At 40.4% G+C, this 25,653-nt stretch overlaps 1 protein-coding gene across 1 annotated transcript; it reads right to left on the reverse strand.

Moving 5' to 3' along the window:
* Nucleotides 1-693: 693 nt before the first annotated feature.
* SPMIP4 (sperm microtubule inner protein 4) lies at nucleotides 694-18,056 on the reverse strand. Its single transcript, XM_072327630.1, is given in 9 exon segments — nucleotides 694-1,326; nucleotides 3,462-3,553; nucleotides 3,764-3,850; nucleotides 4,954-5,058; nucleotides 6,642-6,790; nucleotides 9,162-9,191; nucleotides 12,919-12,990; nucleotides 14,706-14,870; nucleotides 17,926-18,056. Coding segments are annotated over 9 exon segments (1,464 nt in total).
* Nucleotides 18,057-25,653: the final 7,597 nt, after the last annotated feature.

Genomic DNA, 25,653 nt, shown 5'->3' on the forward strand with positions numbered 1-25,653 from the left:
CTGTCAGTGTCACTGATGAAGATATTAAAAAGATATTAAAAATAAATGCTGCTGTACTGTTGTGTACCTGTGCTATGAAGATGACATGATTGGGAATGTATGTGGAAGTATTTTATGTACCCAAGGATTTGATCTTAGCTCTTAGAGCTCTTTTTTATCTACTCTTCCCGTGGTTTTGCAGAGTGAATTTTGTAGGGCTATTGATGCAGCTATGTGGCACTAGGGGAGAGAAAAAGGCTATCCTGCTATGAGAGGTTTCAGGTGTACAGAAGGACTGAAAGTTTAATCTTAGTCTCATGCTGTTGTGGAGTCTAATACATCTTATTGGAAAGCTACGGTTAAAAGAAGTATGCAATAATCTGATTCCATCTGGTAAGCAGGCCCTATGTCCCAAACAATAACCCCTTGGTCTATTATGGTTAGCTGTGCTGGCTGTGTTCCCTCCCATCAACTTACACACCGCCACCTTGCTCACTTGCAGAAGTGTCCTTGATTCTGTCTAAGCACTGCACAGAAACAGCTAAAATACTGACACATTATCAACACTGTTCTCATCACATATCCAAAGCATAGCACCGTACAAGCCACGATGAAGAAAACAAACTCTATCCCAGTCACAAACAGCACAAAAGAATAGACCGGTTGTATTGAAGTACTTTATTTGTTACTATTTTTAAAATACCAAGGAATGTATCAGTTATGGAAATAAAAAGCATTGAAACCATAGAATTCATGTCTCCTTCCCTCGCTAATGTTATCTCTGAGGTCTTTTCTCTCTCCATTGATAGAACCATGAAAATTTTGGTGTGCTGCTGACTTCGAGAAGGAATCCTGCAGCTCCAGCAGCACTGTTTGGCGCCGAGCAACCTCAGAGCCAGGGATCCACTCGGGCAGCGCCGCTTCTCTCAGCCTGTCCTCTGCTCTCCATGCAGGCTGACTTGCTTCTTGGTTCCAAAGCTTGTGCAATACGATTTTACTCTCCTCCCTGTTCTCATCCTGTGGTAAGACCGCCTTACTGGGTGGGTTCTCCCATACTGTACGTTGCTTAAAATCTTCACAGGAAAAGGACTGAATTTCAGGCCTTCCTGAAAACTGACCCTGGTAGAATGCTTCTGCTTGCTGTCTATCAGTGATGCTCTGAAATCTGCTTATTGGCAGCCCTGTATCCAGATAGTGGTCTTTCTGGTAGGATACCTGAGGCGGTTTGGCCTGCTCGTGGCAGCAGCACTGTTCCCCAGATTCACGGGGACGTCTGCCTTGCAGTCTACGTGCTATACGCCCTTCAAGCGGCCTCACTTGTGAGAGACTAGACATGAAGGTTTCTTTCTAAGGGAAGAAGGAACAGAATGAACACTGTAATCAGCATTTTAGCAGCAATTGGTGCAACTGTTGTCTGAGACTAGTGAAATTACTAACTTCTGGGTCTGTCTCTAACTGCCCCACACTGTGGGACATGAGGGAAGCGTGATGACTGGAGATTTGCTATAACTTGCCTGCTGTGAGTGCCACAGCACTCTTGGTCACTTCTTTGCTCTGACAGTATGCAATACATGCTGGCAAAGGAAAGCAGCCCAAGTGTTTGTAACAGCCCTACTGCTTAGAGAGGTTGGAGTTGGTCTTTTTGCTTTGGAGAAGACGAAATATTCTGCTTTAACTCCATGCATAAGATATGAAGGGTTATAAACATCTCGTGCCTTCATCTCTTTTTATCCATAAGCAATTATCTTCCAGTTTTTGCTCTCAAAAATAATACTGTAACATGAAGAGTGATTTGCAGGGGGAATTGTTGGTAGTGGGTTTGAGGATGTTTACTGGCCTGCAGCTTTTTAGCTCTCTCAACCACAGTTTGACCCCATTGCTTGAATGCTGTTACCATGTATTCGTCATTTATTATATTGAAGCTTCAGATACTAGAATGAACTCAAAGCCATATTGTGTAACAAAACATGTTTGTGTTTTGTTCCCAGAGAGCGCACATCAGCAGTTACCGTGCTGAACATTCTGAGTATTTGATATTTAGTGTATGCATCTTTGAAATAGGATAGGTTTTTTTTAGATAAATCAGCATGGCACAAAGTAGATTTCTAGCAATCGCACTTTGAAAGACAGAGGGCAATAAAACTGCTCTGAACTGATGTAAGCTGTGACTGGATTTTCATTTCCAGAGACAGGCTATTGGAAGTGTTCTTTAAGGCGTTCATAATCACAAAGCAGAATGTTTGTTTCTTCGTCATGCTGGAGAAAAAGCCAGACAGCTTTTCCATTTCAGATTCAGTGATTCAATTATCAACAACTTGTAAATACCCCTTTGAGGGAGATTTCATTTCTTGGATTTAAAAAATAAATAAATCCAGTAGTAAAAAACTTTGGGGACTTTTTACCCAAGACCTTTTTTGGACTATAAGTTAAAAATAAAAAGACTGCATTTGACTTCTTTATTTCTTGTGTAACTGTGCAGTCATATCTGAAAGCTTTACAGGCTTGAAACTGCAAGCCCTGTAAAACCAGCAGTACTGTGAAAGTGTGAGCAGGAATCTGTTCTACCTGCTGACTTGCTTAGTCAGTTCCAATCAATTATGCCTTTGTATGTACTGGGCATGACAGCATGCAGGTGTCACTGACAGGGCTTAAGCCATTACAGGTAATGATGCGTTAGCAAGAAGCAGCTCAACTGGATTTACTACTCCTATATATCATGTCATGCTTTGTTTGCTAGGATAGCATTTAATAAAAACAGTATGTTTTTACTTTCATACAGGTCATACTAAATACCAAAGTTGTTGAAGGTAATAAGGGTAGGGTTTTCCAGTCGAGCTTCTATATTCTTGAAAATAAGTATTTGCATTAAAATACAATTTGGTAATATTGCTGATGCACTGTTAGGGAAGAAAAGCAAACCACTCACATAAATGGAGAAACTCTCAAAGAAACTCTTCCAGACTTAAACTGGTATAGTTAGCAAGGACACAACAGTCTGCAATGGTACTAGGTCACTTATCAAATAAAGCAATGGGCAATAAAGTCATTATGCTGATGAGTTCAGTGCTGCTGTGCTGATTAACGCCAGCTAAATGTCTAGCAAGTGTATTTTGGTTTTTGCAAGACTGCACCTTTTAGAGAACTGCTAACTCTTTTTGTGCAGGTTGTTACTCATATTTCCCCAGGCAAAAGGTGTTTTGAGTTGATAGCAACTTTAAATGATAAGATAAAATAATAAGCAGATGATCACAATAACCTGACCCCAGCACCCCAAGTCCTGAACAAGGCACTAATCCATCACAAGCATTCTATCAAGCAGCTATGTCAGGAAGGATTTAGCATGCTGAACTTTTGCCTTTCTTTTAGAGTGAGTCTTGCCTTGTCTTTGACTGGTGTAAAAGGGAATTACTTTGTTCTGGTAATAATCTTGTCCATATTACTTGTGAGGAGAGCACCTGATTCTCAGTAAATGCTGTACTTACAAGTTCCACATCTGGACCAAGTTCTCCAGTTAATCTGCCAACTGCTTTCATGTAGTAGTCATCCAGGATAAAGGGATTCATGGGACCTCTTCCTTAATGGAGACATATTTTATTATCATATATATATATTTATTGGTTAGGAAAATGAGAATTAGTGCTCTGAAAAAAATATCATTTGCAGTTAATGTGACCTTGGATACTAAGTGACAAAAAGTGAATTTCTCTGAGAGAACTAGGGGGTAACATCGTGTGGTCTTTAATTGCTATCCCAAGTAAATGAACAACAACAACAAAATGCTTACCTGTGAAGTTTCGATTGTATGTTGTCATCCTCTGAGCTCTTTCAATGTTTCGTAGTATATTGGTTGTTCTTTGAGAGAGCTGATGCCCTCTAAAAGTAGAATTAGGGGCCACAATTTTTGATGGATTTTCTTCAGAGAATTTAGGAAGCTAAAGGATAAGAAGAAATAGGTAAGGTATATACCAAATGTGTGGATAAAATGTTTTAAAGGTTTAAAACATCCCACCTGCCCCAACATAATCTGTTTAGAAATCCTAGTAAAAATCTTTTTTCCAGTATTACAACTCAAGTGGGAATATTTAACAGGTACATGACTCAGCTGAACTCTGCTCTAAGAACTTGGAATCAGCTTCTCCGCAGTAGCCACACCAAGGCAGAACATTGCATGCTATATAAGCTTTCTTTTGTGGTCACAATAGTAGCCTGCCTAAAAATGGACTGCCACTTTGATTTTCCTCTTCTGTGTCCTTAAGACTGTGTGTCTTCAAAGACCTTTTCTATAGCTTTCTTTGTTTACCATTATCTTTTCCTACATTCTTCATGACTTTTATCTGTCAGTATACTTCAAGCTACATCCCTCTGGGAAGAGAACTGCTGTTTATCTGGGCTGAAGAATAGTAGAAACCCCATCATTCACAAAGAATTTTGCTCTTCGGTTTCATGGATCAGGATAGTCCCCATCATTAAATCTGAGGAAAGCAAGGTTGGAGTCCATTCAAAAAAAGATGTTTATTTCCTTCAGGACATGAAAATAGAGTCTGTATAACACCCTGTCAGTATGCTAACAGGACTTTTGGAAAGGTAAGGACTGCAAAGTGTAATCTTATTCTCTGATCCAAAGGCTCTCCCCACCTCCTGCAACCCTGAATGCATCAGCAGCAGCTAGTATTGCATCTTGTTCTTATCTCCAGAGCTGTTCAGCTAGGACCAGTGAGAATTAGTCAACACTTGAAGGACTTCAGTCACAAGACAACCAGCTAGCTGCTGGTCTTTATATGTTGCTGAGGTGGGTGAAAGCCTTTCACTCTTTCTATGTGTGATGCTCAATGAATGACCTGAAAGTATTTGGAACAGTACAGCACCTCCCCATGTAACACTTTTTCCTCCATGAAGGATATATTGAAGTTTGATTTAAAAGGGAGGGAAAAAAAAGACATTCTACTCTTTGCTCTATGACATTCTACTCTTTGCTCTATGAATGACATACTTGCAAGCATGCATGCTGTCTCGAGCAGCACAAAGCCTCCTTCAGGGAGTCAAAGGGAATGTTGACAACTTCATGCCTGTATGGGCTACCTGCAAAAGTAACGCCCTTGGTCAAAATGACAGATGGATCTGCATTTTAAGCTGTAGATGTTTGCTTATGCTGTAGACAGCTGTGCTGATTGCAGATGTTCTTTCTGGAGCTACCTCTAATGTCTTTTCTACCTAGAGAGACTTAACTTCACAGATATGCAGACAGAACTACCTTCACTCTTCTGTAACAAAATCAGCCGGGTTAGATCAGCCCATCTATTTAATGAGCTGTCTTTCTGTAAGTTCTCAAACTCTGACTTGAGTGGAGCATTCTGATCTGAGAGAAAGTCAAATTACATGGAGGGAACAGCAAATGAAATTAAGGTGCTCCCTAGGTGCCAGCAGCACCTGTTCCCTTAGTTAGTAATTCTGAACCTACTTAGCTTTTCTGGAAATAGATCTTGGCCTCCAATGATCCTCCCGTTGTGCAAAAATAGACTTTGTTAAGTCCACCTCCACGTGTGCGATTAGCATTTCTAAAACTGAACAACGATCACTGGAAAGTGACTAATAAAAGCCACTCCTGGCATTAATACTCTGTGGAGAATTTTTTTGATAAATAAGTACTGCCCTCCTCCACCCCAAACAGAAAATGGTTGTATACACAATTATATACATGAATGTACAGTTCTTGTAATGACTGAGAATACCAACTAATTAATGCAAATTGACCTCTTACTTAACATTATCAGCTTTTACTGTACTGAAAAGCTTATCCATGCCAGTGTGTGCTACTTCTGTTTCTCACAGTTATTGCGAGAACCATTCTGGAGAGCCAAGGAACAGAGAGATGGTAACTTTCTTCTGTTCTATCTTCCCCGTGAGTCTGTGGGGTCAACAGCTGCCAAGTATTGCTCATCAGTTCATGCAAGTAGTCTGGGGAGTCATCCAAAAGAAAGTACCTGTCAAAGTCCCAATGTAAGCTGCCCCAGAAAAAAAAAGAACAGAAAAAGAACAAGGATATCTTGCCCTTTTCATGCAATGTATATTGAAGCCACTTTCAGGACAAGATGCTGCTAGGGTTAAACACTAGCACATAATGACAACTTACACCATGTTCCTTAAAAAATAAGTTGCTTTGGCATTCTAGACTTCATTCTATCATCTCTGTACTGATAAAAGATTTTAGTCATTCAGTACTTATTTCAGGGAAACATCTTTTGTCCTCTGCCAAGATATGGCAGGCATGGCTTTTGCCCAGAAATTGCTAGTTTTTGAATCCTCTGATGTGTTTTTCCCTTATCTACTGTTCCCTCAGACTGTGAAGAACTGTTTGCCTACCAGAAGCCATCAGATGTGGTCGATGATAGATCTTGCTTTTGTGGAGATTAACAGTAATTTTAATGGTTCTGTTAGCTTCTGAGGCGACAAAGTCTTTGCACTAATCAGAGGTTAACTCATCACTCTCACTGCTGAGGTGTTCCCTGTGGAGACTGCATCAGCACACAAGATGCTCAACTTGACCATCTGTGTTCTCAGATCCTGGCTCTGCTAAGCTTCATTTGAAAGGAGTCATGAGACTTAAAGCAGAGTTCTAAATAAGATTCCTGAATAAGTGGTCAACCAACACAAAACCATCTTACCCCTGGTCTTCCTTAGAACAACCACATCAGAAGCCTTGCAAGAGATCCCAGTGTCTTGATCCTCGGGTGGTCTGAAGTCTGGGAATATGGCATACTTAGAGATGTGTGTCTGGTAGGGATGAGAGGTGGGAAACGGCAGGCTCAACGGTCTTGATTTGATTTCAGTTGGCAGGAGAATGAACAGAAAGAAAGAATTCCTTATTTCACATTTCACGGAGTCTTAGCATTAAATATAACAGTTTGCAAGAGAAGTAAAAAAGCAGAAGTGATATCTTTGTTCTTTAATCCTCCTCTGCTTGTAGCCTACAATGATTTCACAATGATCATTCCCTTGCCTTGCCCCTATGTTGTCTACTGTTATAAAAGAGAGCCATTCAACCTGTATTTGCAGCTTGCAGAACTGCATGCATGGACCACCAGTGCTCCTCAGGCCAAAGCACAGATGCGTTGCCTTTTGGACATGTCCAACACTGAAGTGTAGTATCTACTGTTTTCAGCAGTTTCTCTCTGATGCTTAAAGGTGGAACCCAGTCAACTGGGATACCTCTGTCAGACCCCAAATGCAAATAAATATATTTGCTTCTATCACTGTAGCCTTCTTATTAGCTACGATGACCTACAAATAAATTTCTCAGATGAAACAATTCGTGTGAGTCTATCAAAAAACAATATTGAATATTGTCAAATTCAGGAGTTTACTTTGGTCTCAGCGGGATGCAGGGCAGGATTGCTCTGCAGAGACAGGTGCCCGCTTTGAAAACTTTAAATGACCAAAGAACTCGTGAGAAGGATTTCCTGCAGGCTCCACAAGTGGCAGAGGTGAAAGGGTTAAGAAACGCAAGGCTGTCCGGAGAAGCAGTGTGAAAAGAGAAGTGAGGGGAATAGCAAGTGAAGAACATCCAACACAACAGAAGCAATCTCATTCACAAGTGCAACCTTGACTGAGAAATTTTGACCTTAGGAGGGGACAGGGAAGGATTTCAGATGCAGTTGCGGTATCTAAAAGAAATGTTCATGCCACTTGTTCGTGTAGAGCTGTTAAAGGGGCCAAGACACAAAGCAGAAGGAAGAGAAAGGACAAAACTCAGTGAATGCAGTTCTTTACATTTCCATGCTGTACAGGAGAATATTGTACCTCTAGGCGTGATTAACTGTGGGTGTGGTTTCCTGTGGTAGTAACTGTTCTCTATGCTTGGGGTTTTCTTCATCCCCTCAGGTGTAATTACTCTAAACAAACCTGGGGCTCAGTGAAAAAGAATTCCAGTGCTAGTACTTTAATACTAGAAGATGTCTGTCCTAGTGAAGCCGAGAGGGACTGACATAAATTAATATTTACAGAAGGATTTCTTGTTACTATTAGACCAGGATATTGGTTGCTATTGATGTAAAACCAAGATACTTTGTTCCCTTGCTAGATCTGCAGCTAACCACTGTGGCTTTGGTAGCCAGCTATTTATTACCATTAAAAAATCAAATACAAATAGTGCATTCTTGCAAATATTGCTTTTAATATGGTGTTGCACAAAAGAACATTCCCATTGAAGAAAGTAGAAATGAGAAATATCTTCTTTATTGCCCGTATCTTTCCTTAGCAAGAAAAGAACCACAGCTTTTGTTTATAATCAGTCATACCAATTCATATTTACTTTTATGTGGCTTAAGGAAAGGGAAGTGTGAACTTCTGATTCTCACAGAGCTGAAGTTGAAATTAATAGTAACTGAGTTTGTATGTATGAAATCAAAATTTGTGTATAAGCAGGCACTTATTTCTGGGAGTAAGGAAAATGAAGCTAAGCTGGAGAGTTTTATGGTATTCTGAGAACCAGGACTTCACAGTTCCTATGCTGCTGCGGCTGTTCTTTTCAGCCTTCAGTTCTTCATGATAGAGTAATCAAGAAAGTAATTTGAATCCTGAAATAACAAGAATCTTCTGAGAAAAATGAAAGCTATGCTTTCTTCCAGTAGGAGAGACTAGCACCCCATTTGGATTCTTCTAAGCTCTACCAAAACTGCATGCAGCAGCTTACTGACAGCAAATGCCATCCCCCAGTTGCTGTTGAAAGCAAAGACTTGACCTCAGATGGGAGTAAAATTCATTCAGCTCCCCAGATTGTGCATCATGAGATAACAAATTGTCTTACCAAGTTCTTCATAGGCTTCTCTCTTACAGATTCACTTTATACATACTTTAGATCCCTTAAATGTTCTTGGTAGATGCTCTCAAGCTCTTTAAATCACATCAGGTAAAGAGGCCATGAACAGCACATCCAAGAAAACCCAATTAGTCCATAGGCAAGTCAGCAAGAGGTATTTATTAGGATATTTATTAGGAGAGTGGGTGTGCCAGGCAAACACCACTACCCTCCTGAACACATCATTATTTGCTTCATTCGAGAGAGAGCTTTTTGTTGATTAGCTTTGCTGCCAAGGGCCTTACACTGTGCAATTATGGCAGAAAGGCCTTATCTTTTTATTTCATAAAAGAAGAGATAAGGTACAATATAGCTGAAATGTACTTACTTAGCCGAACTGCTTGGAGGCTTACAGAGTCTGTATTAAAGAAGAAAAATAATGTTACGTGAAATGACCCATGCTCATTTGCACCTCCCACATTTTATCTGAATCTGTGCTATCAATATATATTAGAGACAGAAGTATGTGTAAGCAGTGCATACAATATTGTTGCCAGTATCACTTATTCCATGATAAATGCCCGGTACTGCTGGGAGCTAGAAATGGTGCCTACAACAAGTGGTAGGGAAAACGTCCTTTTAAAAGGGGTGAGGAAAAAAACCCTAGGATTTTATACTTCTACATAATAAATCCTTTATTAATTAACGACTGAGAGCAATATCAGTAAAAACAAATCAGCAAAGCGAATCAGAAAACTTATCCTTTTCATATTTGCAGGGAAGGTACTTATTAATTTCGTACTGTAAACTATTTATATTTTACCTTGGAGACTTTCATTTTATGCTTCAAATAATTTATTATTATTATTAATGTTGCACAGGAACAAAGAGGAAATGCACTCCTTTACCTAAGGATGTTAAATGCAGACCTATGCTCAATTTTGCCCTATGCTGTAATGGTCATTTTGAAGATAAACTTCCAAGTGCCCTATGAATTCTGTTCACGTGTTATTCTGATGCAATGTGCAGCATTCTTGCTGCACTGCAAAATCTCTGCTGGGATTCTGTGGGACTGAGTGTGGTCACCATGATGTATTATGTCTCAAAAGTTACCATACCAGCATAACTCGTGCCTCAGCTGAGCTGAGTAAAAGATCCGCTTTCCTTTTCACGTGTGATCCTACAAAGACAGCAGCACTTTCACAAAGTGAAAACCATTTGTATACTGTTATAATGACCTATCTTGGAACATGAAAACCTTTACAGAAATAGCCATGCTTGCAGAAAAGGAGGTTTTTTCCACTGATAATTAGTTTTCCATTTCTACAGTTAGAACAAGTTTGTTTGGCGCTTTAGTCATGGAGGAAAAGTGTGTTTATTCTCTGTTCACACTATGATACGGTGTGAATTGTTACATTCTTCATTGCATTCGCTGGTCATACTCTTGATACTGACATGTAAATATACGGAGAATAAATCTGCTTTGGGCTTCATCATTGCACAGATCTTTAAATACCTTTGTAGAACACTTTTCATTGTAATATCTGCACATAAAGCAGAACAGTACCATAAAGATAGCTGCATTTTCATGTCTACCGTGTTGTAGTGAAGCTTTGTTGTAGCAGCAAGGATAGCTTTACTCCTTCAGTGGTGAGCAATGATTGTTCCTTATATCTTTAAAACTCAAACTGGATTATCAGGTCTGGAACCACTCATCCTGAATGGTGATATAGAAAGGTGGAGCTCCAACAGGAAAGGAAGAAAGTTATAGTAATTTTTCCAGACTTCAGTCTGAGAGGCTCCTGCTTGACTTCAAGTAGACCAAATTGTCCCCTCATATGTTATCTGCACAAAGAAAGTGATTCATTCTAATACAGAACTGCACAAGGATGCGTACTTAAGGCAAAGGCTTAGCTGTCTCATGAAGGTGTACAGAGTTACTGCAGATGCCTGGTAATTCATTTCCCGCAAAAGACAGTAATGGCTCAGAGGAGCCCTCACAGGGCTATAAGGTAAATAAACTGTGTATTAACAGCTCCCAGGTAGACCTGCAGAGCAGCACTCAGTGAGCATTTTTCAGGAACCTTTCCATGTGGCTGTCACTGCTTAATAGTCTCTGACAGCAGGAAGACTATTTGCTCTGAAAGACCTTGAACTTTGAACACGGCAGAATTGTTTGGCGTATGTTTCATTTTTCATTTTAAAGGATGTATTAAGTCTTCAAAAGACAGACAGAATACAACCTTAAAGGGAAAAAAAACACAAAACACCTCTGCTAACTAGGACTAAGCATGAACTGTAACATATTCTTAGAGATCTGGCATGTTTCTGATGAAGATGTGGGTTCAAAATGGTGGAGAAAGTACGTCAGTGTGCTAGTAATCAAATAAGGTTGTATCCAAGGTTATGCATATCCCGGTATGTGTGGGGGCAGAGTCTAATGCATGCTTATTTACCACCTCCTTCCTCATTATACAGCCAGCACGAGGCCATACAGTCAGAGCAGTCCCTGATTACTTTCTCTTAAGGAAGCAAATGCCCAGAAATGTGCCGTGATCTCCATCCTAGCCAGAGTATGTGGATGATCCACTGTGGTGATGAACTGGCAGTAGGACATCTCTTGCTGTGAGGTGAACAAGTTTCTGAGTCCCTGGGCTTCATTTACCAAGATGTACTTCAAACTGGCCAGCCTAGAAAATACCAAAAACGCTCCTACCTTATGCAGGGAGCAGTTTTTAATTGTAGTCTGTAGTCTACCTGAGCTTCTGCTGTTTCAGGGACACCAATAGAGATGTCATGTAACAGGACACTTTTTTGACCAGCAGGTCGTCATGGGCTCATTGTTACCTGGTATTATTCTATTGCAGTTGATGAGAGTTATATTGGGAACAGATTAGGAAATAAAACAGATTCAACTGCCTTGACTGTGGAACGTAAGAGAAACAGAAATCTGTGGAAGTGATTGGTGTTAAGGAGTGGGTGACCTTGGTTCAGCATTGATCTTATATCTCAAACTTGAGATGTGTGCACAGCATGTATATGCACTGGGCTCTGCTAACCTTCTACAAGATGCTGGCTTTAAAAAAGAGCTCTTAAAGAACTCCATTATGTCACAAAAGTGCATTGGCCAGTTCTTGCTATTTAGTTCCTAGGTGACGTGTAGGAAGAAACATGCAGGAAAGCTTGCTGTTTCCTTGTGGCTGTAATCAAACTAGGCTAAAGCAGCACAGCTGATATAGCGAATGTGCACAGCGCTGGCAGAAGGCCACAGCCTGTCCCAGTGAAAAGCAGTGCACTCCTGTAGGTAACCGAGTTCACCTCTTGCTTACTGTAATGAGGCAGTAAAAAGAGGAGCTTGCAGGGAGCAGCGGACTACAGGGGCAGCGTGGCAGCTTTCCTTGTGTAGCTTTGTGGCCTGTTCACAGTAAGCTCTCCTGCTTTTCTGGAGTGTTTTTTGTCTACACAAAATGGGCAGCAGGTAACTTGTGTGCAGGGAGGCTAAACAAGGTCAAGCACTACCCCTCACAGCCCTGGAAAGATAACTGAGGAAAGTCATTGCACAATTATTCTCAGGTTTCTTGTATGCTCTACCTACTAACAGCAACTTGAGAGGTGTAACATGTTTCATTATCTGCTTTCGATGAGTTCACATTTAGATTTCAAATTAATTTAATCTAAAATCGCAGTTGTTTGATCACATTTAAACGTTTTGCTGGTGCCATCAAGTGGCAAAATGTTGGATTGCAGAAGTCCAACTCCATGTGTACGTCAATGTCTATATATACACATGGTGTCATGGTTACTGCAGTTAATTCAGTTTAATCAGAATTCCAGCTAGCAGAAAGGCTGGTATTTTTGTGTATTACAGGTTGGTTAATATGGCCAACATGTAAAACAATTACAGATCCCCTTGTTGGAGACACACTAAGCAGAAAGAACACAATGCTGCCTCCTGAATTTCTAGTCCAGCTGTTTGCTCTCTTTTGTTACAAGCTAAAACCTTTTCATAGAACATGTCCTTTCAGTGTACATGTGTTATACGTGCATTTTATATCACATGTGCCACCATACCAGAGTGGAATGAATATTCAATTTGCTGCTATATTCACTAAATTCACAGGTTGAGTAGCACAGTTTAAACTTACAGGTCGTCATTCAAACGCACATCGCTTTTTTTCAACATGGTGACATCGTAGTACTGCTCAGTGGGAAGCCCTCTGTGAAAAGAGAAAACGTAAATGTAGAATGCTTATTCCTTGTATTCCTCTAAATATTTGAAACAACTGATCTGGTTTCATCTGGATTCCAGAATATCAAAGCTCATAGATGCTACTTATTTAGAAATCCACTGATGGTTTCAAAATCCAAGTCATACAGGGCTAGATTTTGAGTGGTGTTGAGCACCTATTCTTGACTCTGAAGTTCCTGAGAATCTGAGTATTTTCATCCCTGAAATCTTGGCTCTTATAGCCCCTGAACACCAACACTCGGTAGGAGCTGTGGGACCTGGTTTCACACTGGTATATTCTGAACCCCTCAGGGAAGAAGTGAAGAAACACTATGTGTCTATCTCAAAGAGCTGTGAGAGTGTTGAATCATATACTGTATTGAGAAACTGTACTTCCTTTTAGCTAGATGCTTTTTACATGTCTAGAAAGAGTTATCTAGGATACAAGCGGGCTTAAAGATCATAAGGGCCAATGAACATGACTTACAGTTGGGTTAAAAGGTAATGCTGAAGGGCTGACTCAAGTAAGGACCAGCTGGTTATTTTAGGTCTGCCAGCAGGGATGCTGGATTAAGGCCAGAGCTGGGATTTGAATTTGGCTGACAAGGTGATGAACTGAATTTGAGGCTGGTTTTACATTTTTCCCAGATAAATGCAATAGTTACTCAGTTTATCTGGGACAACAGACACTTCTGGGCTAAGGCCACTTGTCTAAGTAGCCTATACCTCTAATGCTGAGGTCAGGAAGTGAGAAAGGAAGAGCTGGACTCAAGTTCCATTTGGGACCAGAGAGACTGTATGTATAGGTGTGGTGTAAACAGGACCCTTTCTTTAAACTGAAGTGTAGGCAGAAAGTACTGGGTTGGGTTCTGACCTGGCAGGGAAGAGTGGGGTTTATGACTTGGTAGGGGAAGTGCTGCATGTTTTGACTTTCAGCACTAAGCTGGTAGGCTCTCCATGTGCCAGGTGAAGTCCAAAATCCAGAAGCCAAAAGTCACATTTACTGTTCAGCCCTGGAGTCAAGGTCAGGGCCTGGACAGAACAAGGCCAGGGCAGGCAGACATGCCCTGAACTCATCTGATCCTGGGCAATGGCAGCACAGAGGGGACGCTGAGAGGGTCTGACTGCATCATGATGGGTGAATGGTAGCTTTCAGTCAGAGCTGTATTGTCCAGCACCAAAAGAGCAAAGTGTGCTAAGGGTTTGAGAAGGAACCTTGAGTCAGAAAACAAACCCCTCAACCCCTCAGCTGTTGCCTAATGAAGACAGATCACTTTCTGAAAAAGCCGTGCATCTACTTGTCATATTTTATGTCTATGGGATTTGTGGATGCTGAACTTTAGTGTAAATGAGGCCACTAGTGACACTTCTAATGCCAGGAAGGGTGCCTGGGACAACAGTCAAATCATTATCAACAGGTGGGCAAAACAAAGCAAACAAACAAAAAGGAATTCTGGAAATGTGGAATTCTAAGTATTTTCCAAACAGTACTCTGCAGAGATAATGTGGGTGCCAATATATTCACACATCAATATTACAGGCTTTGTGAAAAGGGTGAAAATTTAAAATGCTCCTTTCCTGGAATTCAGATATTTGCATGTTTCAGTCTGCATAGCTCTCTAACCTGTGAACTGCCTATTGCTATTCTTGTTAAAATCCCTTTACTTCAACAGTTTGACGGTGAGAAGTATTTGTTGAGCTTACCTTGGCCAAGGGAATACATCACTACCAAAATGATGATGTCCTCTCACAAGTGTGCAAGGTGACTTATGGTCTTTTGGCAATACAGGCAGAACAATTCTTCCATGCTCCCTTTCTGTTCCCCCAGGAAGCTTGCAGCAATGAAGGGTTTCCCCGAACTCTTCATATCTGAAGGAAAGAACACCCCAAAACAATCCTTTTATAACAGCAATGGTGATGGTTGCTCCAACAATGAAAATGTGGTTTTATTACTCAGTTACTCAGTCTTATTTTGGGTGATGCTATTGTGATGAACTGGCACTAGAAGTACAGCGGTGACTGGCAATTGTCAGCAAAGGTTGAATCAAATCTGTTATGTTTTGATTAGTATGAGGAAGAAAGAAGCTGATACATGCAGCATGTCCATCTTGTAAAACCTTACCTGCCAGCATGCAGATTTCTACACTGTCCCTTCAGTAAGTACTATGGAATGGCATCTGGACAATGAAAATATACAGTGACACAGAGGGAAGCTTTAGCATCTAATGCGCACTGATTTCAGAACTTGCTGTTTGTGCCTTTGGGAGCCATACCTCTCAGTCTTTAGAGAGGGGTGAGTGAAGCATCTGGACACAGTTGCATACCAGGAAACATTTATTGCCTTTGGGGTGCTCACTGCTCGGCTACCACAACACAGGACATGGTGAAGCAGGATGTGGTAAACCATACAGGTATTGCAACTTGCTCCCAGCCAGCTTGGACTTCTCTGCCATGTGCTCCAATGTATGGTATGGATCTAGGTGCATGGGTATGATTTCTGATGTTAGGACGGTATATCAGCTAAAGAAGCAGAGATGCTATTAATCCTTGGGAATACTGATCATTACTTTGGAGCCAGATGGGGAGAGTGTTTGGATTAAACTATACCTGGAGAGTACTGGCTGAAATCAGGCTTACCGTGTTTTTCAGGTGAAAGTTTCTCCTAAGTGTGTGACTAGTCTTATATTGATTCAAAGGTAGAATAATAACCCTAAGTCTGCATGTTTTAAAATATAATGAGAAATCGACCCATTATTATGTGGCTGTATTTCAGCGAGCTGTACAATCCTGACTTTTGCTGTGAGTTTAGACTTTTAAGAAGGAAAAAAGAAATAGCCACAAAAACAAACAAACTTCTCCAAGTGCATTTAGATCCCAAAGTTCTCCTGGTGGAATCCTGTATATTCAAACAGATCTGAAGGAACTCTAGGGGAGAGATGGTGATGTATGAGATACGGACACTGCTGCTGTTGCGTGGTGGTTTGTTCTCTGTGATCTCCTGGCAGTGTACTGCCATCCTGTCATTTGGTATCCTTGGATATCAGCACCACTCTGCTGCCACCCAGTGCTGCTCCTTTTCTTCCAGGGAAGTTTCAGGTTGGATATCAGGAAAAAATCTTTCTCCTCTGTATGGCTGTGGTATTTGTATTCATTAAACCACTCTCGTTGGAAACATTAATAAATCATTCCTGTTGGCTGCTAACCTAATTATCATAACAGCCATTTTATGTAAGCAGTAGGATGAAGCATTGTGCATACAGATCCCTGAGTCTGATGCTCATTCAGCCCAAACAAGGCTCTGTTAAGCTTAAAATGTCTCCAAGTCTCATTCTCATAAAGAAATATTTATAGTTGATATTGATCCAGTGATATTAAAGATTTTGAGGACACAGAGAAACAGTGTCTCTGCCCAGAGAAAATCAATTGCAGCCTCAGATGGATTGACTTTTAAAGAAGATACTGTGAACAAAGGACTGTTCATTCAGCATCTCAGAAATACAGCCAGTGTTTTAATACAGGTTTTCTGTTACTGAAATCTATGATTCTAGATGTATTCTGAATGCTGCCAGACAACTTATAACTTTCTAGCTAGAAAGAAAAATGAGTTAATATTCTGGTATCAGAACATCTATTTGCAGGCACCTTTTTTGTTTTAGAAAAGTTGCATTTTTGCCTTCAAATTTCTTTTTGTTGTATGAGGCTCAAACCAAAGTGTATGAATAAAGTGTCTTAGATTGTGAGCTTGTGAAGGATGCCAGTAACTGATCTGATCAGCACATGAAGCCAACACCACTGAAAGTGTGTTGCCAACAGCTTCCAGATCTGTGGGAAGTGTTTTCTTAGAATTAGAACTCAATTCTGTATGAGCTTACATAGGATCCATTGGCACAGGCATTTTAATTTGCATCAGGAGTGCACTTCTGTTATGAATCTTGTAATGGTCTCTATTTTGCAGTGCTTTGGCTTGGAGTACATGAAGTGGGTTCCTTCTGGATGAAACTGACTGGAAGATGTGCTCTAGGAATGCATCAGGAGTATAATGCTGTACTCAGTCTCTGGAATCATACTAGAGGTAATCTAAGCTAAAAAGCACCTGAAATTCAATTTTCTCAGAACATAAGAAATAGTGGAATACGTGAGCAATAGTTGTAAAACAGAACTCTGTATGTTACATGAAAACTCAGAACAAAATATTCTAACAACAGAGAGAAAATCTCATGTCAGAGAATGCTGACAGACTTGAATCCAACCCCTTGAATTTGTTGTCTATCTATAAAAGTAGAAATGTAGATCCAAAAATAATTTTGCCATTAGAACTGAGCGCCATGAAGACTCAGACTGGCAGACATTTAAAAGCTCTTGGCATTCTGCCGCGTGCTGACCCCCAGCTAACAGTTCAACTAGCCCATAAAATAATAGAATGATGCACTGGTTCCAAAAACTTTCTTACTACATGTTAATAACTACCAAAGCAAACTGCAGGCTTCCTGTCATTAAATTTTAATCTTAAAGTTTATCTCAGTAATTCCAGGTCAATCTGTGATTTAGAAAAAAAAAGGGTTCAAAACAGGACTAGATCAAAGAAGAACATGATAAACATTGGTGATCCATTTGTGAAATATCCTCCTTATTTTTTGGTTGTTGGGGTTTTTTTCCTCCCAAATTGGAAATACAATATACATGTCATTTTAATTCTCCATGAAAATTATTTCAAGAGATATTTGAACCCTAAAACCACAACATAACATATTTTCAGTTATAATCATGTTTTCCGGAGAACTGACAGACCATAGTATTAGGCTATAATGGAAAGAAAAGAGTATGCCAGAAAAATACAACCCTTAGAAAAATGCTTTTTAGTAACAACAGTTGGATATCAAATGCTTCTAATGAAATTATTTTTCCGTGTAAATTTGGTTCTTACCTGTCTTGAAAGTCACTTGGAGGTGAAGGAATTTGAAGTGGAGTCAGTACCTCATTGGACTCAAAGGTTCTCGATAAGATTGTGTTCCCTCCCGTTTCTCTGTGGTAGCGGAGCAGGTCATGCAACATCATTTTTCATATCTGATGTTGTAGGGGAGGATAAAGGGATAAAATACCGAATAATCAGAGTTTTTTCTGTGCATACAGGTGCTAAATAAGGAACATAGATAAATTCTGCAGATTTCAGTTGTGTAGACTTAGTTACTGGAGTGACTGTTGCTTTTACTATAGATACTGGTCATTTCTACCAGGTCATAGAACAAACCAAAACTGAGAGGCAGATTAGAAAGATGTGATACAGTTGCTTTATGTTACCGGTGAGCAGGAGCTAGAAAATACTTCCTAGTGATGGCTGAAGGATGTTAGGAGTTGCATTCAGAATGTCTCACTTGTGATCATTTGGATTCAATGTAAAGTTCCAGTCCCACTGTGGGAAAGGTGATACTGTTCCCTCAGAATTTCTCATAGGAATTTTTTGCTAGTTGTCACAATTGTCATTCTACCTGTGTGCTGAGGGGAAGTACTTCAGTGCTCCTGTCACTTGTATTTCAACGCTGGTGGCAAAGGCACATAATCTAATGAGCTCTATGTGAGGAGAGGTATTATACCAAGTCAGCATAAGCATACTGTCAGGTTCAGACAGCATTCTGTTGTCTAGGAATTCATACAGGTGTTTGTATCTGAACAGGTTGCCTCTGTTCAGAGCTGCTATGGTGTGCAAGTGAAAAGTACTGGGACTTTTTCTTGTTATTTGTTAAAGCTCTGGTTGACAGCACTGGTACCAGCAATATCTTAGATAAAGTGTATGAAGAAGCACTACTGCTTTCTCCTCCTCCAACAGGAGTCATCAGAACATTCCCTTGTATCTACGCCTTACTTTTTATGGAAGAATTCTGCATTTTCCATATTTGCTCTGTGACAAGCCAAGGCAGGTACATAACAGATTTTAGTAGAATTTTATAGATTCAAAAGGAACTCTGCTCTCCACAAATGGTGGTAAGGCTCCTTTTGATTAATGACTAATGGCTCACCATATTTAGAATGTCAAGATGTCACCTCACGTTTTGACTCACACCTGTAACCTTTTTCTATACTGTTTTTGCATGCAGAACTTATAATGACAAGAGGAGACGATAAGGGTAGTATCAGGAAGAAAGGAACAACTTAAGTTCATCTCACTGGTACATGTTTGCTATCCTGTCCTTGGCAAAGATTTGACAGATTTGTTATTTTCAACATGCTCTCTTCAGGTATGCGTGGGTGAAATGCAAAATATTTCACTTCCACTTACTAAAACAGGAAAATAATTTGTAAATATTTGAAACATTACTATTCTAGGATGTTTAGGTATTTAGGCCGAATGTATCATATGGAAAAAGCTGCTATAATATGTTCAAAAGAAAAAAAATCAGAATGAATTGTGTCTTGTTGGAAGTTTCCAAAGTGTTGCGTGGTATCTACATGAGCACTATAGGGATCTCATGCAGATGATTCAAATTCAGGTACTACTGCCTTGCAAAGAGAAAAATGTTCAGAGCTGTTGATAGGGCTCTGGGCAGCCTGAGCTGGTGAGTGGCAACCCTGCTCATGGCTGGGGTTGGAACTGGATAACGTTTAGGGTCTCTTCCAACCTAAGACATTTATTACTCTATACCTGCAAACACCACACTCTAGACATAGTCTCATGTGTGTGGAAGGACCCGATTCTCTTTCTTATTCTGCTGCTTGGGAAATTGGCTCAGCTCCTCCACAGAAGAAACCAAGAGTCTTATGGCTCAGTGAGGCCAGCAAAGCTAGAAGACTGGCAAGGGATGGAAAAGGATACCTTTAGGAGAGAGATAATGGTACAATAAGCCAGGTGGAGCTATGTGCTGTCAGGACCAAAATCTCAAGTCCTTCCTAATCCAGGGGAAATCAATTACATAAGTTAGCCCAAAAGGAAATCACTAGTTTCCAGGATTATTTCTTTTCCAAAGCAGGAAGCACAATCCTTCACATTTCAGCCTCAGAGCTTTCAGAAGTCCACAGCTAAGACAATAAATCATCTCACTATGAGCCTTCAGGTTACAAAAAGCTATGAAGGCCAGTTAGGAAGGCAGGAAGAAACAGCAAAACTAATCTGAAGAATCATATCTGTATAAAAATTAACTTCTGAATGTAATAATCTTTTAAATACAGTGTTTAGCAAACACCAGAGAGATCTGCTTCCAAAGCAGAGGATTAGTCCCTCTTTTCCCTAGCATGTCTGTCTGTATCCAGAAGAAAAGGTTAGATGGAAGTCGTAGAGCAAAAGCACAGGCTAAGCCTACCTTCTTGTTGAGTGTGACACAGTGTGAGTATGCTCTGGCCCATGTTCTAGTAGTGTTTGACATCACTATGAGAGAATGTTGGGGATCTTCTGAGGTGATGCCTGTAGTGAGGCAGCTGGTGATGTTAGCTGCTGGGTGCCTAAAGCATGAAGGGATAGGAGATGTCACAGCACATTTGGGAGCAGGGGTCTGAGATACAAGTAGCTGATTATATGTTTTACCTATCCTGAATGAAGTAGTAAGTACCGCTACAAACCAAGCCAAAATACATTTCACTAAGAAAATGTGACCATGTTGAATATAATTGGGAAGGATTGAATGAAGCTGTAAGGATGTTACTAAATTCTTCCTAAACTGGCTGAGCCTAAAACACTTCACACGAATCAAGCAGCATGGCATCAGGTCATCTATGAGTTATAACATCTTATTTCCATTCCCAGAGACACCAACACCCTTTGCTTATGTCTTTTGTGGGACTTTCACACTGTCTTTCAAAATAGTTGGATCTGGCACCAATGGACTATGGGTTCTGGTTAGTTGGTTTGCTGGACGTTTCTGCATACCTGTGCTTGACAGACATGGTGATAGATTTTGATCAGTTTTACTTTCTTCTGCTGACCTTTTCTTTTCTCTCAATCTGTTTTTTGTTTGAGTTGAATTACTGTCAAAATAAATGGATATGTTTGAAGAGAGTGTTTTTCTACTGTTGTTTCTTTCACCAAGCAGAGTAAAATTAGCTGGAGATCCTACTTGCCATGGAAAAAAGTGGTGGGAAAAAAAAGCTGGAAGCAAGTCTTTTGGCAAGTGATAATACATAAATAGGTTTTCTGAATACCCATTAAATGGACTGTTGTGTTATAAGCCAGTGGAGCTGGTAATTGGTTTATTATGGTTTTGGAACACTGGTTTGTTTTTAACGTGGATGGCTTGGCCATCACATTAAAGGGAACTGCACATTAATGTCTTTGCTATGTACAAGTGTGATAGCTCTATCAGTAATTCCCAGAGTTCACAAGTTCAAAATATTCCGAAAAATAATATTTTAATGCTTCTTTCTCATGCTTCAACTTAGTCTAGACCAGAACGTATGGAAAGGCTTAGAAGAATCTTTTCCTTCATTAATTACTCAACTCTATTATTTCCTTCCAAATATGCCATGCAAGATTTAGGGTTGTGATTTTAAGATACCACAGGAATGACATTCGTTATTTGTCTTTATGGAGGGGGTGCTGGCTGGGGGTAACATATCTTAGATCATCACTTGTACCCTCTGAATCCTCACACAGAAGAGATCTCCCAGCATGTAAACCTGTCACGGCCTGCCAAGAAGTTGGTCCTATCTCTGCAATGTGATCATCTCCCACCCATATCTGCAAGTTAGTGAGTTTCTTTGGGAAACAATTGCCTGAGAGGACTAAGGTCCATAAGACCTCTTTTTATTGCCCCCTTACTAGGCTACAGGGGTTGTTCTGTTCTGACGTGATGAAAGAATTAGAGAAAGATGGATGTCACAAGATCACAGAATCACAAAATGATTGAGGTTGGCGGGGATCTCTGCTAAGTTCTTTTGCCCAAATCCTGCTCAAGCAGTGTCACCTAGAGCAGGCTGTCCAGGACCATGCCCATGAATCTGTATCTCCAGAACCTGTCTGGGCAGCCCGTGCCAGCACTCAGTCATGTTCACAGTAAAAGTGTGTCCTGATGTTCTGAATCTCCTGTTTTTCACTTTGTGCCCATTGCCTCCAGTCCTGTTACTGGGCACAACTTGAAAAGAGATTCCCTTTAGGTATTTGTATACACTAATGAGATTCCTTATGAATATTCTCTAGGCTTAACAGTCCCAGCTCAGCCTTTCTTTGCAGGACAGATGACTTGCTGTCAACATTCTTTCTCATGTAGTTCAGGTTAGCTATTGGCCATCTTTGCCTTATGTTCAACAGGAGGTCCATGAGGACCCTCAGGCCTTCATCTGCAAAGTTGATTTCCAGATGGATAACCCCCAGCAAGTAGTGATATTTGGGATTTTTCATTCCCAGGTACAGGACTTTGTTCTTCTTGTTAAACTTATCTTGAGGTTCCTGCCAACCCATCTTGTGTGGAATGTGGAGAATAACTTTGTCACAGTCAGATCTATTTCTGAAACCCAGTGGAAATCAGAAAGGAACAGCTGAAATGAGGTGACATTAAGAAGCATGTGAGGTCTTGACCACATTTTTCACTCGTTACACCAGTGGCCAATTGACTACTTGTTCCCATCACCCTACAAACCAGGACTGGCGAACGTGTCCCCATGCTGGGGGCAGCTTTGTGGAAAGTGTGAACAAAAGTGATCCCCTTTTCTGGAGCAATGTGAAGAAGGAGCTCTGCAACAAAGCAGCTTATAAGCTGCAGGTAGTTACCTTGTTAAGCACAATACCAGCTCCCAAGGCATAAAGTCACTTACTAACTCTGACAGCTAAAATAGCTGCTTGTGTTTTGCAAATGCATGTTCTCAGATCAGAGCTGTTTCAAACTTTTCATTAACTAATACAGAAAGGATGAAGATTTGCAGAACAGTTACTAAACCAGCACCTTTCCACATGGAATACACGGAATATGATAGCATTGTAGAATCGTCTCAATTGGAAGGGACCCCCTTAAAGGCCATCTGGTCTAACTCCCCTGTAATAAACAGGGACACCTACGGCTATATCGGGGTGCTTAGAGCCCCGTCCAGCTCTCAGCTGCTCTGTCAGGCACTCACGGCGACCAGGAGCACAGTCTGTAATGGAATCCGTTTTTGAGTGTTCTTTCTGCCCTCAGGTGGCCACACGGCGGTGCTGCAGGTTTGCCGCGACGTGATTTTCAGAAGCTCGCTTTGCTCTTCGTTACTCCTCATGTCTGGCTTCTGCTTTAGAAAACGAGCATAACATGTTGTTGTATCCCCAGAACAACTTTCCTGTATGCACTGTATTTACTTATGCAATTTAGCTGAGCATTAGACAATCTCAATTGTCAAATTCATTACATACAATTTTCTTAGTTTTGTATGGTAACGCAGAATACAAAGATGTGATCTGCATATTAGGAGGAGCAGGTAAGAATAACTTCCTTTTTAGCCACTAAGGTCATTTCAGGCCAAGGATCCATGCCTCACTTTTGTATGCATGACACACGTTGCACCATCGCATACAGCAGCTCCTTCACTTCTATGACTCTTCAGTTACAAAAACCCCACTCAAAGTTTCTTTGTTAAATCAATCAATTAATAAATGAGCTGATTCCAGTGGAGCTCCTTCAGACTGATCCCAGAGTGAGGTGAAGGTCAGAACATAATGCCAAGTTGTGTTTTACAAAGGCTGTCCGCCAGCAGCACCAGCTGCACTTGGCATGAGAGGTAAATAAGACCCAGAAGACATTTAACAACACTAGTTGTAAATCTAAGATGGGTGTGGACTGTGCAGTCCTCCAGGCAACCCTTGGGGATTCATAAATTAACATGCAGTATAAATACGTGCACGCATGCCTTTGTAAGGAAAGGTCTTCCTGGATGGGACTTGAAGCAAGGAGCAGTAGCTGAGCTGGTGTGGGAATTGTGTTCTGACAACAATCTGCTCTTTCCCCTCACCTGCTCTTTTCTCATATAACTGACATTTCTACTTCAAGAGCAATTCAGAACCAGCTGCATTCACGCTTCCCTGTTTCAAGCCATATGTGATCCCAGCATAACAGCTCAATAGGTACTCCGGTTTACCTTCCCTAGCATTTAATTTCCTTCTAGGCATACAGATTAAACTGCTGCCTTCTCCTTTCTGGCTGCCAAAAAAAAATCAGCTTCAGAATCAAGATGTACCATTTTGTTTGAGATGTGTCTTGAAAGGAAAATTGCAGCTTGGCGCTGGCCTGTAAGGGCAAGTGGGTGCTTAGCCAAAAAGTTCACCACTCTCTCAAAGATAAGCTCAAGACTCAGCACACTTTTATTTTAAACTTGAGCTTCTCTGTTTAACAGCAGGGTTCAGAGAGAGTTTATCCTTTTACAAATAAACTTCTCCATATTGGTTCTATAACGTAGTTAATTCTCAACACTTTTATTACCCCAAGATACAGATGTTCTTTATGTACTCATAGAGTTGAGCAGCTAAGAGAAGCATCTGATTTTACAATGAACAGTACATGGAGATCATCAAAAAATGCTGCCTCTGTTCAGCACCTACACAAATTGTAAATATATTTGTTTTCAAGTGAAAAAAATTGTTTTAAAAGCTCCTCAGAGATGTAAGATGATCTACTACATGCTTTGATTCTCGGTGATGCGAAGTAATTTAGTATATTCTCTTTGATGTGACCCAGGATGGATTTAGAGACTAAGGGTCAAAACCCAAGCAGAGTTTTGAATTAGGATATGCTGCTGCTTTTGAACCACTGATCATCTATCACTTATTATGAGTATATGTCAACTGTGATATTTGCAAAGTCAGATACGTTAAGTTAGTGTGCACTACAGTGTATGTATTTTGCTGTTCATGCTCCTGTTTCTAATATTTAGCCATTTCTTCATTCATTGTATCTGAGATGGCAAATATATCTGAGGAAAAAGAGAACACATGTTTTACAATAGGTAGAATGTGAAGTTGTAATTGAAAGGATTGAGAATGTACACTGTAACAAAAAAATACTGTCCCTTTTGCTCTACAGCAGAAAGAAACAGGAATCCGGAGCTGCCTTCTTTGTGATTCTGTGCACATTTCACTTCCTGAATGCCTTCCCTTTATTTTTGGTAATCCTGAAAACGTTAAGGGAAGTAAAGCAAAGCAAGTCATTGAATGACCATAAGAGTGACGGCATGTCTGTACCGATCCTGTTATATGAATCTTCTACAGCTCTCCAGCCATCATTTCAAAATTTGCTTCTTTAGGCAATATATATCAGTAAGTAATCAGTAAGTAATCCAAACTTCCCCCATTACCAAGACCTAAAGTCCCTGAAAAGAGCATCAAGGATGAGATTTGAATAGCACTAACATAGAGAAGCTATTCTTTGGAAAAGCAAAATATTATCTTTGATACCATGGAAGAGAATCTAAATTCCTAATTTGATATGCAGTTCTCCTAGATTTGTAGAAGGGAATTTGAAGTCCATCTCACTTTTCTTCAGATTCTGTTGACATCAGAATAATTTGATCCTTCCCTGAAGCCCTATTAGCTTTCATTTATTAGTGGTATTAGAGTGTCATCAAATGGTTCCAAGTACTGCTACTTTCCCAACAAGACAAGTAGTGCATTTTTGAAAGACATGCCTTGATAAGGACAGTCCAGATGACTTCTGATTTAGAGGTAATAATATCATTAGAAATGCCGATCGAGCCATGTTCTCTTGCTCAG

The sequence above is a fragment of the Excalfactoria chinensis genome, chromosome 2, assembly GCF_039878825.1.
Source record: "Excalfactoria chinensis isolate bCotChi1 chromosome 2, bCotChi1.hap2, whole genome shotgun sequence".
NCBI lineage: Eukaryota > Metazoa > Chordata > Aves > Galliformes > Phasianidae > Excalfactoria > Excalfactoria chinensis.